The sequence below is a fragment of the Urocitellus parryii genome, chromosome 5 (genome assembly GCF_045843805.1).
Source record: "Urocitellus parryii isolate mUroPar1 chromosome 5, mUroPar1.hap1, whole genome shotgun sequence".
Classification (NCBI taxonomy): Eukaryota; Metazoa; Chordata; class Mammalia; order Rodentia; family Sciuridae; genus Urocitellus; species Urocitellus parryii.
In genome coordinates this window covers 177,631,099-177,644,878 of record NC_135535.1, presented here as the reverse complement: position 1 = coordinate 177,644,878, position 13,780 = coordinate 177,631,099, and the positions used below count along the sequence as shown (strand labels likewise).

At 38.4% G+C, this 13,780-nt stretch overlaps 1 protein-coding gene across 1 annotated transcript in view; it reads right to left on the bottom strand.

The window, feature by feature from the left end:
• Positions 1 to 900: 900 nt before the first annotated feature.
• Pde6c (phosphodiesterase 6C) overlaps positions 901 to 13,780 on the bottom strand; it is a 49,884-nt gene continuing 37,004 nt past the window's right edge. Inside the window, exons 16-22 of the mRNA XM_026397366.2 lie at positions 7,964 to 8,064; positions 6,413 to 6,520; positions 6,264 to 6,327; positions 3,715 to 3,789; positions 3,519 to 3,602; positions 2,987 to 3,143; positions 901 to 965 (exon numbers count right to left, since the gene is read on the bottom strand). Of these exons, the coding sequence (XP_026253151.2) occupies positions 901 to 965; positions 2,987 to 3,143; positions 3,519 to 3,602; positions 3,715 to 3,789; positions 6,264 to 6,327; positions 6,413 to 6,520; positions 7,964 to 8,064 (654 nt within the window). The remainder of the gene's footprint in view (positions 966 to 2,986; positions 3,144 to 3,518; positions 3,603 to 3,714; positions 3,790 to 6,263; positions 6,328 to 6,412; positions 6,521 to 7,963; positions 8,065 to 13,780) is intronic.

The following is a 13,780-nucleotide window of genomic DNA, read 5'->3' as shown; positions in this document are numbered from 1 at the left end:
TCTGGAGGGTTTGAGACTATGCTTCCTTACAATTGCTCTGAAGCAGAGTTCGTATATTTGGCAGACCTTCAGTGGTGGCACATTGCTACCCTCAGCTCAGTTTCTGGTGACTGAGAAGGGAAGTTATTTGAAATGACTTGGTGTCTAGGGGTTAAAACTTTAAAAATAAAGCTTAAAGAATAATTTCTTATGTGATCTTAGAAGTGGAGTCTCAACATTAAGTACATGGCAGTACTTACCCAAGGTGATGACTTATTATTTCTTATTTATACATATTGTATCATTCATTCTGATTATCATTCATTCATATTACTGGGTGCACCTTGTGCTAGAGCTGGTGTTCTTATAAGAAGAAGAAACTAGACATAAACACAGAGGGATGACTTTGAAGACACAGGGGAAACATGGCCAGCTACAGACCACGTTGAGAGGCCTCATGAGAAACCAGCCTTGCCAATACTTCCTTGGTCTTGCACTTCTGGGTAGGTTCTGGCTTCTAGAATTGTGAGAAAATAAATTTCTGTTGTTTAAGCCACCCATTCTGTGGGAGGTACTCTATTACGCAGCCTTAGCAAGTAAATATAATTAAAACTTTTTTAAACCTGTGACTAGTTTCACGACCACATATTTTTTAAAGTAAATTGGTACCCAAAATGCACCTGTTTTTTGTCTTATTTTGCATTTTTGTTGAACTTTATTTCATCTTCAGGGTTTTCAGGCCAGAAATATATATTCTCTTGATACAAGTCGCAGGATACTTTTTCTGGTGATCCTCTTAACTCTGTTACTTGATGATTTGCTGAATGAAATTTACTGAAGTTTTTTTTTGTATTTTTTTAATGTTTTCTGTTTTTCTTCAAAACTAAGATGATGTTTGAAGTTTAGACCACTTGGATTATTTTACAACATTAAGCATGTTTTGGACTTTTTGTCATCAACACCACCACCGCCTGAATCCTCAGCAACTAGTAAGAAATAAAAAAAGCAATATTATTATAAGAATTAATGTAAATATAGAAATCTCATGATATTCTCTCATCAACTTTATAGCCCAATTAATAATATTAATCTATAGCAAGTACTATGGGTTTCAACATTTGAAAACATTTTGATTCACAGTTGGTTCATTTAAAAAATATAATCTGACAAGTGGTTAGCCAATTAATATCAGTTTCTCATCGACGTTATTTAATGTGGGAATGAACATGATGCACAAAAGTTGATAACCAAGGAATACAAAATAATAGTCTACAAAGAATTCAGTGTGTACTAGAAAAAATTCAGAAGTCAATTTTTATATAAGTAAAAAGATCTGTTTCTAGTATACTGAATAATAAAATGTCAGGAGCCTCTTAAAGACCTGATTGTCTCTTCATCATAATGTTGGGATAAAGGGAAAATTTAATAACACTAAGGAATACTCACTTTCTAAGAGCTTGGTAAAAAATCACATATTTTTGAAGTGCAAGTCAGATTTTCCTGCTTTCCTGTCAGAACCCCTCTATTGACAATAGTCCTCAGCAGGCCCCAGGCAGTCTGCTCTCTGGCAGCCCCTGAACTACTAACTTCATCTAATGCCGTAGCGTCCTTCTCTCTAGACTCCAGCCATACCAGTTTTTAAGTTCTTCAATTACACTGGGCTTATTCGCATTTCAACATCTTTTTCTTTCTTTCTTTTTTTTTTAATGTGGTGCTGAGGATCGAACCCAGGGTCTCACATGTGCGAGGTGAGCGCTCTACCGCTGAGCCACAACCCCAGCCCAATTTATTTTTATGTGGTGCTGAGGATCGAACCTACTGCCTCACATGTGTGAGGCAAGTGCTCTACCACTGAGCTACATACAGCCCCAGTCCTCAACATCTTTTTCTTAATGTTCAGTGTTTTCACTTCTCTTCTCCTTTTTGTGTGAGCCAAGTTTACTGTCTTGAGATCTTGGCATATGCATCCACATACACACCCATACTCTCTCTGAGGCATGTAATCAGCACATTGATTATGCATCGATTGCTTAATGTGTAGCTCCCCCCCATCACCACTCCATGGTAACTCTTGGAGATAAGGACAACAATTTTTCCCCAAGGCTTGCCTGACTTGGGTCCTTGTATGGAACAGACACTCACGGAGAGTCAGAAACTTTTTGTTTTGTTGAAGGATGCCCCCCTAAATTTGTTAAGGAAAATATTCTCACCCTCTGTAAATTGATTACAATAGCACCAAATGTAACCATCTAAAGGAAGTTTATCTTTCAAGGTGTTTCCATGTGGATTATTGTCAATCAGAATTCTTTACAAAACCTTTGGAATGCTAAACTTGGAAGACAGAAATTAGCACTCCACTTTCAAGATGACATTTCAGTCATTTGATGAACTAATAGTTGCACCTAAGCACTATAACAGGCTTTCTGAATGTTAAACCTAATGAATGACTATATGAGTAGAATTTCAGGCCAGGTAAAACAGCACCATGTGGATACATCTGGGAAACAAAAATATGGGGGAGTGTCCTTTAAGTCACCCCCTTTGGCCAGCTTTACATGTAGGACTTCCTTAAGTTGGGCATCTTCTAAGCCACCTTAGGTAGAGAACATGAACCTCAGAAAGGTTAAGCAAGTTGCCCAGAATCTTCATAGTTAATGGGGTACACCAGTCTAAAGCTGTATTCTCATGTATCCCTGATATCTCAGACTCTGGTTTTGATACTGTTCTTACAGTCTTGCAGAGGTGCCTCAGGAGCCGCCTTCTAGAGGGACAAAGACACCTAGCTTCAACCTCTACTTCAGTTTATTCCTGTCAAATCTATATAGAATTACACATTAGATCTTTTTGAGGGATGTTGGGGGTTGAGGCCTGAAAGCCATTAATTACCAGTCTGCATCAGCAAAGCAGGGCTCATTTTATATTTACTGTTCATGTTTTTGTCATGTGACATTCAGCTCACCCTGACCTCTGGCTTCTTTGTAAGGAGCAAAAGCAGAATCCATCTCACCTTGTGCTACTACCACTTCTTCTTCCTGCTTTTTCATCTCCTCTTCAATTTCCTTCATCTTTGCATCATACTCGTCAGCAAGAGATTTCCATTCCACTCTGTTGTTCTGAAGGCCGTTCAGCATGGGTGTGATTTCTTTGTGAAACCGTGAGAACTCCTAAAGAAAATTTTAGGTTGGAAAGTTGGGTTTTGGTATTTTTCACATGCAGAGGAGCTGTAAGGCGCTATGCAGTGCTCAGATCTGTTGGGATGAGCGTAACTAAGTGCCTCTGAGGCTTGGGACTAGGAGGTACAGTCCTTCCTGCCTGCTCAGGAGGTCTGCTCAAGTGGTTCCCATCTGAGTCCTCACACTTTTTATTCCACCCTGAATGACATTAGGGTCACATCTCAAAATTACTATGGAGAACAGTGACACCCCTAATGGCTTTCCTCTGAGGGGGTGGGTGGGTGGACTTTTGCTATGGTTATAATTGAAGAGAAAAATTCTCATCTAAGAGATTATATGGCTCATTCAAATAATTGGTTTACTTACCTTATATACAAAAGTACAAACAAAATCAATAAATCCAACTTGAAGTTTAGGTAGTTCATCTTTTTTGTTTCTGTCCATCATAGGCTAGAAAGAGAAATAAATCCTTTTAAGATAATTTCCCTATATTTAATGAACAAAATAGACTGATTTGTACTAAATTTTTACTAAGTAATGCATTTTATTCCAACGTCTTTACAATAGGTTGTTGCTGCAGCACTGTTCTCTCCAGATCTCCTTGTTCCCAAAATTCATTTGCAACCAGAAGTGCTACCTGCAAAGGAGAAAGGCTTGGTTCACTACCTCCACTTATTAAGAGAGAACTTGCATTTTATTAGCATGAGTGACATTGAAGGGTAGTATCTACAGTCACTGCTTGAGATGTCAAACTCTAAAGCTATTAAGTTTTTAAAAGATGTACAGATTATATTGAAATAGGAAGGGAGAAGTTTTTACTTGAATATTCTAGACTAATTCTGGGTTTGTATTGCTACTCCTCAGCAATAAAGAATGGGATTGGGAGGACGTTTAGTTCCATAAAACATGTTACAAGTGCAACATTCCTCAATTCCTTCTTTGTTTTGGTTATCTATAAGCATCTAGCACATTTCTTTGTACATGGACACATGCACAGATAGTGTGAGGACATTCAAGAGTTGGGTTAATTTATATCACTAAAAATATTGCCAGGCAATATTTTTATTGTGTGGTGGCACACGCCTGTAATTCCAACGGCTTGGAAGGCTGAGGCAGGAGGATCATGAGTTCAAAGCGAGCCTCAGCAACAGCGGGATGCTAAGCAACTGAGTGAGACCCTGTCTCTAAATAAAATACAAAACAGGGCTGGGGATGTGGCCCAGTGGTTGAGTGCCCCTGAGTTCAATCCCTGCTACCAAAAAAATAAAATATTACCATGTTCAATGAACATTAATTGTGTTACACTGGCGTGGTCCAGGCTTGTGAGAGGGATAAGTGAACTTTTTCTTTCTGATGTGGGGAGTCTAGTAAAAATAGTCATGTGATCTATTTGGGAAGTGCTGTGGATCAAGGAAAGGAGGAAAGAAGTTCCATGAAGGGTTGCATTTATGGTAAGTACAGTAGTTTGCCAGTAAAGAAGAGGAAAAGTCTGTGCAGGAGTAAATGGAATGTCCCCAGCTTATGTGAATAGGAGCTTAGTGTGTGATGCTATGGGAGAGAGTGACAGAAATGCATCTGGGAGTGTGAGTTCTGGACAGGTGGTGACAGGCCCAGTGCTTGTATAAGTCTTGTCAGGGGAAGTGGACTTAAAAGAGGCTGGAAACCTCTGGCAATGGGGAATGGGCTGAGGAGTTAATCAGAGGATAGTTGGGAAGCTGCCACTAAAATTCTGATCAAAGCTTGGTTAAAAGTCTTCACCAAGGACAAAGCAAGTGGGACAGACAAATGATCAAATGATTGTGAAATGAAGGAGATAAACTCAAGTGGAGCCCAAGGTTTCCAGCCAGGTCGTTGCAGATAGGGTATGAGAGGAAGAGCAGGCACATCAGGGTGAGTAAGCACTTGGCTTTGGACTTGATAGTGATGGAGTTCAGGGGACACCACTCCCAAAATTTAAGAATTTAAGAAAATTAAGATTTTAAGAAAATCACAGGAGCAGAAGGCTCACCTTTGAAGCCTTTCTCCCCTGAAGCCAGTCATAAAACCTAGGAAGGATTGTTTGACCTTACCTAAAACCAATTGTAAGACTCTTATTCAAGAGGTGACCCCTATCCCTGGAGGAGAGAAGCCTAAGACAGAGATGCCAAGAAGAACCTGAACAAATCAGCTTTGCTGTTTCCAATTCTTTACCATTAGATCCTCTTTCTCTGTGACTACTTCTTCGCCAAGCCTAGCATAAAAATACACAAATGCAATTGTTTCTTGGCATCTTTTTTTCCTTTCCCCACCCCTGTGGTGCTAGGGATGGAACCTAGAGCCTCACCCATGAGAGGCAAGCCCTCTCCCACTGAGCTATACACCAGACCCTCTGTGTCACACTTAAATACATCTATATTCTTTTGTTAATCTGTCTTTTGCTACAGGGGCATCAGCCATTAACCTAGGATGAGTAAGGAACAGATTTTTCCTCCCTCCCATGAGGAAAAACATAAAACATAAATTACTCTACAGGTAGAATCCACATCTATAGTTGAACCAGGTCATTCTGGCCTTTCTTCTGCTTGAGGTTTTTTCCTAGAAGCAACTGAAGGAAAAGAAGTTTCTTCCATCCAATTAGTAAGTAGTCAACTGATGCCTCCATACCTCTCACTCCACACATGGGCAACAACAACCTTAAACCAGCACCTCAACTAGTGCCCTTTGGGTAACTGACAGCACATCGAAGAAGAGGTTGTAAGAGCAAAACCACCCTTAGCAGCAGACAGCTTGAATGATTCACTCTGGCATTGTTCTCACTTGTCTCCTCAACTAAAAACTCAGACCTCCTCTGAATAAGTTTACAAAAGTTTTTTACAACCTGTTCAGTGATAAGGAATTATTAAAGAAGCAGCTTCTTTCCAAAATTTCCTCCATTTGCCTTATCCTGGGGCCTGATCTAGGCATCTGTTGACTTACTGATATTTATAATTTGTCAGAATAGAATTCTTGGGTTGCAAGATATCTTCATGTGGACTTTTACATGGGATCTAGACTGCACCTGAGTGTGAGCAGTGAAAAAAAAAAAAAAAACACACCCTAGAGCAACAAGAGCCATAGTGCAACTGCACTTGCCTGGCTTTGCACCTCCCAGGGCTTGGTGATAGCCGACAGGTCACATGCTGTCATCATCATTGCCCTTAGGAAGAAAATAAAAATTGTTAAATAGAAAAAGACACAAACTACTTTCCCCCCCAAAGGAAAATACCATTCTGACCACTCACATAATGATCTCCTTCTTGGTTGGGTCAATGGTTACATACTTGATGGCCTCCTCCTCAGTTTGCATTTGCTCACAGGCATCCACAATCTTTTGAAACATGGTTCTCTTCCTAGAAAATAATTTTACCATATAAAGGCAGAGCAAAAGGTGTCTCAAATGTGTTTCTCATAGTTCACGTTCCCACTTTGCATCAGGATATCCACATAGCAGAAGTTAAGAGGCCAAAGGATAAGGGAACAGGCAATGGCTGCCTAATTTTGTCATAGAAAGGGCTTAAGAAAAAAAGCACAAATCAAAAAGGGGGGAAAAACCAGGTAACACTGAATACATTAAATCTAAAAGTTACAAATGGGAACAGAGACCATAACAGAGAGGGCACAAGACAGAGCCAACAAAAAATCAGAACCCCAAGCACATAGATGCTAGGACTCTTTGGTAACAAGGAAATACAAAATTAAACAGTAAAATATCATCTCACACTCAATAGATTAACAAAATAAAATGCAAGTGTGCACAGATCCAGAGTGTTCTGGATATGGATTGCAGGAACTCTTGTACACTGCTGCTGGGAACATCAATCAGCCTGACTGCTCAAGAGTACAGCTTTGCAAAGTGGCACAGCATTGAACATAGGCAAACCTTAAGCATTACCACTGCTGGGCATGTATTTTAGAGAAGGTCTCATATGTGCATAAGGATATACAGCATCACATTGTAGGCAATGGTGAAAAATTGGAAATCATCTCCATTGCATCCCTAATATTCTTTTTCCTCTTTGAAAAATGAGATCAGAGGCAAATATGGCAAAAAGAAACATGGTTGAATTTGGGTTGTGAACATTTATATTTAAGAATATATTAAGAATTTATTTTCAAGTCTGAACTATTTAATAGTTAAATTTTTAATTAAGAAGGATCAGAAAGGCAAAATTGAATATATGGATCCCATAACTGACTCACTATTATCATCAGTGTTCACTAACAACTTCATATTTCACTTATGAGAAACTGTGTAGATGCTTAGAGTATCTGGTCTCCTTGGTAATGTCATTGTTACATACTGGCTGGCCCTCTGCTGCCTATAACTCAATTTTGTGAGGTTGGCTCATGTGTGCCACAATCACTAAGACTGTTCAGCAGCTAGACTCTGAAAGGATCAAATTTCTGAGCTGGAAACACTGAATACCAGATTCTGGACCATGGTGAATTCACCAAGACAAAAGGCCACCTCATGAGGTTGACATCCCTGTGCTGGCAACCTGCAAACTTCCCAGCATATTCTTTAGTTCAAACTTCTTCAGATAACAAGCAATTAACATGGGGGGGAGTGTAAGTTTTTAAAACACATTTCCAGGTTTCTAGTAAATTCTCTATCAGGCACCTGTCTTGAGGATATTCTAATTGACATTCCAAAAGAAAAATAAACAAATTTGCATGCATGCATGTGAAAAAATTCATCTTACCTTTAAGTGCAGCAGATAATTCCTTTAAACGCTGCAGAACCACACAGCGTTTAAGAGCAATCTGTGGTACAGGTGTGGGTGTGTACTTACTTGAAATACAAAGCCAGGTCAGTTGCTATTATTGCAACCTCAAACAAATGAATAACTGTTTCATACTGACGCTTGTTTAGGTTCTGGAAGATGTTTAAACTCTGTAAAATGAAAATAAATTCACAATAAAGTGCAATCATTAATTTGCCTTTGGTCCAACAAATCAAAATATGCTTAACAAGAAGCAAGTCTCAGTTTTGCTTCCAGTTTTTATCTCATGGATTAAGTAAACCCCTCTACTGTACTTTAAGGGAATTTAAATTATAACAGTATATATTGTTAGCAAATATTCAGGTATTCAATGTTGTAAGTTTTCACTATAAAAAAAAGTGTCTTCTTCCAAGACTATTTTTTAAAAAAAACAGTAGATTTAGAATGGGCTTATATTAATTGAGGCATTTTAATAAGGAATTCCTGGGAGAGGTTTAATGGTTAAACATGTTGGATAATCTACCAGATAATCTTAGAGTGATTATAGGAAGCATTGGTCTTTCAGAAACTACAAATTCCACTAATACTCATATGAATGTAGGAAAAAATAATGAGATCCTCTCATTTGTTCTTAAAATGTTTTCTTGCAATAATATTTTATAAAAACTTAACTAGACTTTTCTTCAAAGAGTTTCTCATTGATAATTATGTTCCTCAGCTTCATTTCTTTCTTTTCAAGAAAACCAGAGTATAAAACTTGGGGTGGTTATTAAAAGCCCTGAGATTTCAAATGAACTGTTGTAGTCAGACAGGCTGAAAGACAGGTGAATGGGGTTTAGCAAATGAAACTGAGAGTGACAAAATCCAGAAAAATTCCAGGAAGAAAAGAAGAGATAGTCTGCTAAGCTATGTAGAGAGAGAGGCAGCATAATATTGAAAACAATGCTGGATTATATACCACATAATAATAACAAATGGTTCTTACTATCTACCAGGTTATAATTTTGTGAAGACTTTTAATCTCCTCACAGAAAATCATAACACAGAAAGGTTAAGTAACTTACTTAAGGTGAAACAGCTGGAATAAGCCAGCCCTGGTGTCTAACCCAGTGCAGCTTGCCTGCAGAGTTTATGCTTCAGTCTCGACCCTATGCCACCTCTCAACCAGGAGTGCTGGGTCAGTTCCTGGCTTCACCACTTGGTAGTTGTATAATCCTGGACATTGTCATTAATGTCTGTGAGAATTTGGTTTCTCAGATGGGAATGGTAACAGCAGCCCTACCTTGCTGCCTAGCACTTGGTCTATGCTCAATAAAGATCTGTTGTCTCAAATGAAACGAAAACTGGGAACGCATTTTCAAAATGGAAATTGCTGTAAAACTGAAATATTTTTGTAGCTTTTTTATTGTTACATAAAGTTTTGAGCCTAGCTCTAGGTTAACATAGAACTGCGAACCCAAGACCATGTGTGGCTCTCATTGATTCCAGGAGATTGAAATAATACAAAGCAATGATTGCATCAGAGCTCAAGTTTACACACTCTACTATTCAATATATAAATCTGCACTTATGTAATCTTTTTATAACATCTATAACAAGAGGTATTTTTCCAAAGCATGTATAATAGAAAGTAAAACTGATTTTTTTTTGTTGTTAAAACAATGAATTCACCATAGCAACTTTAGTCTTTTTATATTGAGAGTAAAGCAGTGGCTATTAACCACTCCAAATTACAATAAATAAAAATAAAAATTGTCTAAATTATAACCAATTTCTTAGGACAGTTCGCAGCAGCCCCACTGAGCATATTTATTCCAGAATCTCTGAACTAAATCTTGTGATTTAAGTTATTTTCAATCTGGTCTGCACTAGCCAGGGACAGGGAAAGGAAGATGGAGCATTTGTCACTTAATCCCACTTAATCTGCTCCCTATTCTCATAGAATGGTGGTCTCCCCTTTGGACTGGTGGTGATCCAGTGGCACATTTGCATTGGCCGGTCACTGCCTGTACTTTTTTACGGATGTACAGTGCTACGTTCCAAAACTAGTGTGTTTCGTGTGATTCAGACACATTACTCTGGAGATTCAAAACATTTAAAGTCAGCCTTCATAGCTGTACTTGCCAAAGGGGGAAAAAAGAGAATGTCAGAGAAAGTGTGAAAATGCCTTACACTCTTAGATAAACTAATATATGCAGTACCTGAAATCCTTTTTAAAAGCCAGACTGCTGAATTCAAATGAACAATCCCCTCAGTCAGAAACTTCCCTGTTTCTACCAAGTGTCAGGTGGTAGAGTCCAGAACATACCATCATTAACCAGATCAATCGATATTTATTGTGCAATATTCATTTTAGTGCATGTTGTTTATATTTATAAACCTGAACACCTGCTTCAATGTGATAAGAATACATGTGTGTGAAAGAAAAAGCCACATTTCAAGGGAAAGAGAGAAATAAATAGGACTAATGCTGTCCTGCTGTATTCAGGTCAGATCTTTGCCCAATCCAAAATAACAAGACAGTAATATTAAAGTTGATAGATTATTGAACATTCTTTTGCTTTCCAAAATAAATCAATACTGAATTTTAAAATTTTGGTATAACTAAGAGGAAAAGGTTTATATCCAACTCTTGATTGCTGCCTCCTGTGTATAGAACATAGCATACCCAAATTTCACTCTTTTTTTTCATCTCACTCATCCTTGCTTTTAACTGAAAACTCGTGTTTTTAATGGAGAAAATTAATCTTTTCCTAATTCTACATTCTTTTACATTTTCTTCCTTCCTTGAACCTGAGGTTTTTAAAAGAACAGCTTCTAATTGGTATTTTTAAACAAATATTTTTAGTTGTCAATGGACCTTTATTTTATTTATTTATATGCAGTGCTGAGAATTGAACCCAGTGCCTCCCATGTGCTAGGCACACGAGCTACCACTGAGCCACAACCCCAGCCCCTAATTGGTATTTCTTTTTAAGTTGTGGCTATAGATTCATATAGAAGATCTAGAAGATCCTATTTCTGTTCTCATGTTAGTTGCTAGGATGCTCTTGGCCAAACCTGTGGCTGATGTTTAATAAATGTTTGAACCTCACTGTTTTCCCATTTGTCTTCACACATTGGGTTTGGACGGTCTTTGCCATGCTTCATCTCATTTTTCTCATTCTTTCACTAGCCGTCATTTGCTTTTTCTTTAATGTTGTATGTAGTTTTTAAAACTCCATTAAATCCCTTTGGAACAAACATACACATAAAGTTGGAGCTTTGGGGATTGCTGGTAAGTAAGAAAAACAGATCCCGTGGACCTTTCATTAAAACAATAGGCCTCAGGATGTTTGTGCTCACAGCAGCAGCAGAAAGCTCTGTGGACAAGCCCTGCTCTGACTCCCTGTACTGTTCCCCATGCAGTAGGGAATGCCAGGGACGAGGGGTGAAGGAAGGAGCCGACAGCAATGGCCTGATCCCGTTGCAGAGTCCATTGCATCCTAGACTTTGCTCAGTATGAACCTTACAACTTCTAGAAAACCGAAATCAAGGATGAGTTGGTCCCCGCCCCCTCACCCCCCCCAAAAAAAAAACTAAGGGCAAATATTTTCTCTGATATGTGGGTCTAACCCACAACAAGGGGGGAGGGGATAGAAGTTCAGTGTGTGAAGACAAATGGGAATAAAAGGAAGGGAGAGGGGATGGGGAAAAGAATGAATGGAATGAGTTTGACATAATTTTCCTATGTACATATAAGAATACACCAGAGTAAATCTCACCATCATATACATCCACAAGAAAGGGGTCCTATTTAGAAATAGATAGTCCATGCTTGTGTAATTGCATCGAGTGAATTCTACTGTCATATTTAACTAAAAAAGAACCAAAGTTTAAAAAAAAAAAAAAAAGAATGCATTGGTGAAAGTGTTTGAGGCAACAAACTGGAAGCTGAGGATTTCCCCCAGCTGTTCCTGCCGCTTCCCCACAGTATTCCACAGCAGATCTGGCTACATTGAAAGATGAGTAATTTTCAAAACGGAACAAGCACCTGCAACACACAGCAGCACACGATTGTAATCCCAGTGGGGGTGGGCTGAGGCAGGAGGATCACAAGTTCAAAGCCAGCGTCAGCAATGGGGAGACACTAAGCAACTGAGGGAGACCCTGTCTCTAAATAAAATACAAAATAGGGCTGGGAATGTGGCTTAGTGATTGAGGGCCCCTGAGTTCAAGCCGCGGTACAAAACAAACAAACAAACAAAAAAACCTACGCAGTGCAATTCCAACAAAATACCAACAAGTTATGTGTGTGTTTTCATAAATTGACAAATGAATTCAAAAATTCCACATGGAAATGCAAAGGGTCAATGTGTACTGGACCATAAAATTGAATTAAGTTGACAGCAGAAATGATAAAGCAAAACATAAAATTTATAGCTACTGATGATGGTAAAAAAATACAAATGATAATAAATTCCTTGTAAAATGGAGGTGAAGATGTGGGGAAAGTTTAAGCACCTTATCTGCTTCACATTTTATAGCAGGGAGTTAATAGATACTATACAGTTGACACATATTGTTTAAAAATAAACACTTATATGCTCAGATATACCTTCCATAACTTTTCACTGACATTTGTTGTTCACTTTAGAGGGGTCTTTAAGAACTAACATCTCTTGTGATAATGACACAATTGTGTGAAATTCTGCATTTCCTTCCATCTCTAAAATGTTTCTGATATATTCAAGTAAATCATTGAGTGCCTTTTATTTCTTATTGTTTAAATTTTTGTGGTGCTTGGGATTGTATCCGGGGCTTCACACATGCTAGCTCTACCACTGAGCTACAGCCTCAGTCCAATGCCCTTTATTTAAGATTAATGGAATTCTACTGAGCAACGAAAAGGAAGGAATCACTAACAAGAGCATGGATGAATTTTAAAATTATATTCTGCATGAAAAAGAGAGCTTATTGTATGATTGTACTTGTTAAAATCCAGAACATGCAAACAAATCCACAAGGACTGAAAGCATTTTAATGGTCAGCTGGGGCTGGGAGAGGAGAGGGGCATGAGCAATCATAAGGGGGAGACAGGAACATTCTGTATCTTGATTGTGGTGGTGGTTCTCCAGTTGTATAAAATGGTAAAAACTCAGAACTGAACATTTTAAAGGGAAGCGTGTGTGTGTGTGTGTGTGTGTGTGTGTGTGTGTGTTTCTTTAATAAAGTTGATTTAAAAAATAACTCAAAAAATAGCTTGTGGTATGATTTTGCTTTTGAAAAATTGTTTCTCTCCGTGCTGCCTGTATATAGTCACAGGGTGACTGCAATCAAATTCTTTAAATGTTAATGAAGTATCTGTTTCTGGGTGGAAGGATTTAAAGTGTTGTTTTTTTCTTTCTATATTTGTCTTTGAGTTTTTCCCTATGGCTTGAATTTTTATAGTGGGCATATATAGTTTTTGTAATAACTCTGAAATCATTAATTTAAAAAATACATGAGATGTGGTATTCCGTCCCCTCTCCCACACATACACCGAGCATTTTGCTGAAACATAATATAAAGACAAGGGCTCCAAAGGAAGACAGGAGGGCTGTTCCCCAGGCCAGGCCCAGTCAGGCCCAGCCCCACTTGCTCAGCTGGCTTCACTAGCTCACAAAAAGAATCTATTTTTGTTCTTCCCTGACTATTAAAATGGCAATAAAAATATGAATTCCATGTAGCACAGCAAAACAGATAGAAATGGTTTTAATTGGCTCTGATTGGCGCTCACAGGTGAGTTGAAGCCAGAGAAAGTATGGGCAGATCTGATCTTCACGGTGGTGCCTTTGACACCCACAGAAGAATATTGCAACATGTTGTGGCCTCACTGGTGACTGGACACAGAGCCTTTAATTTCTT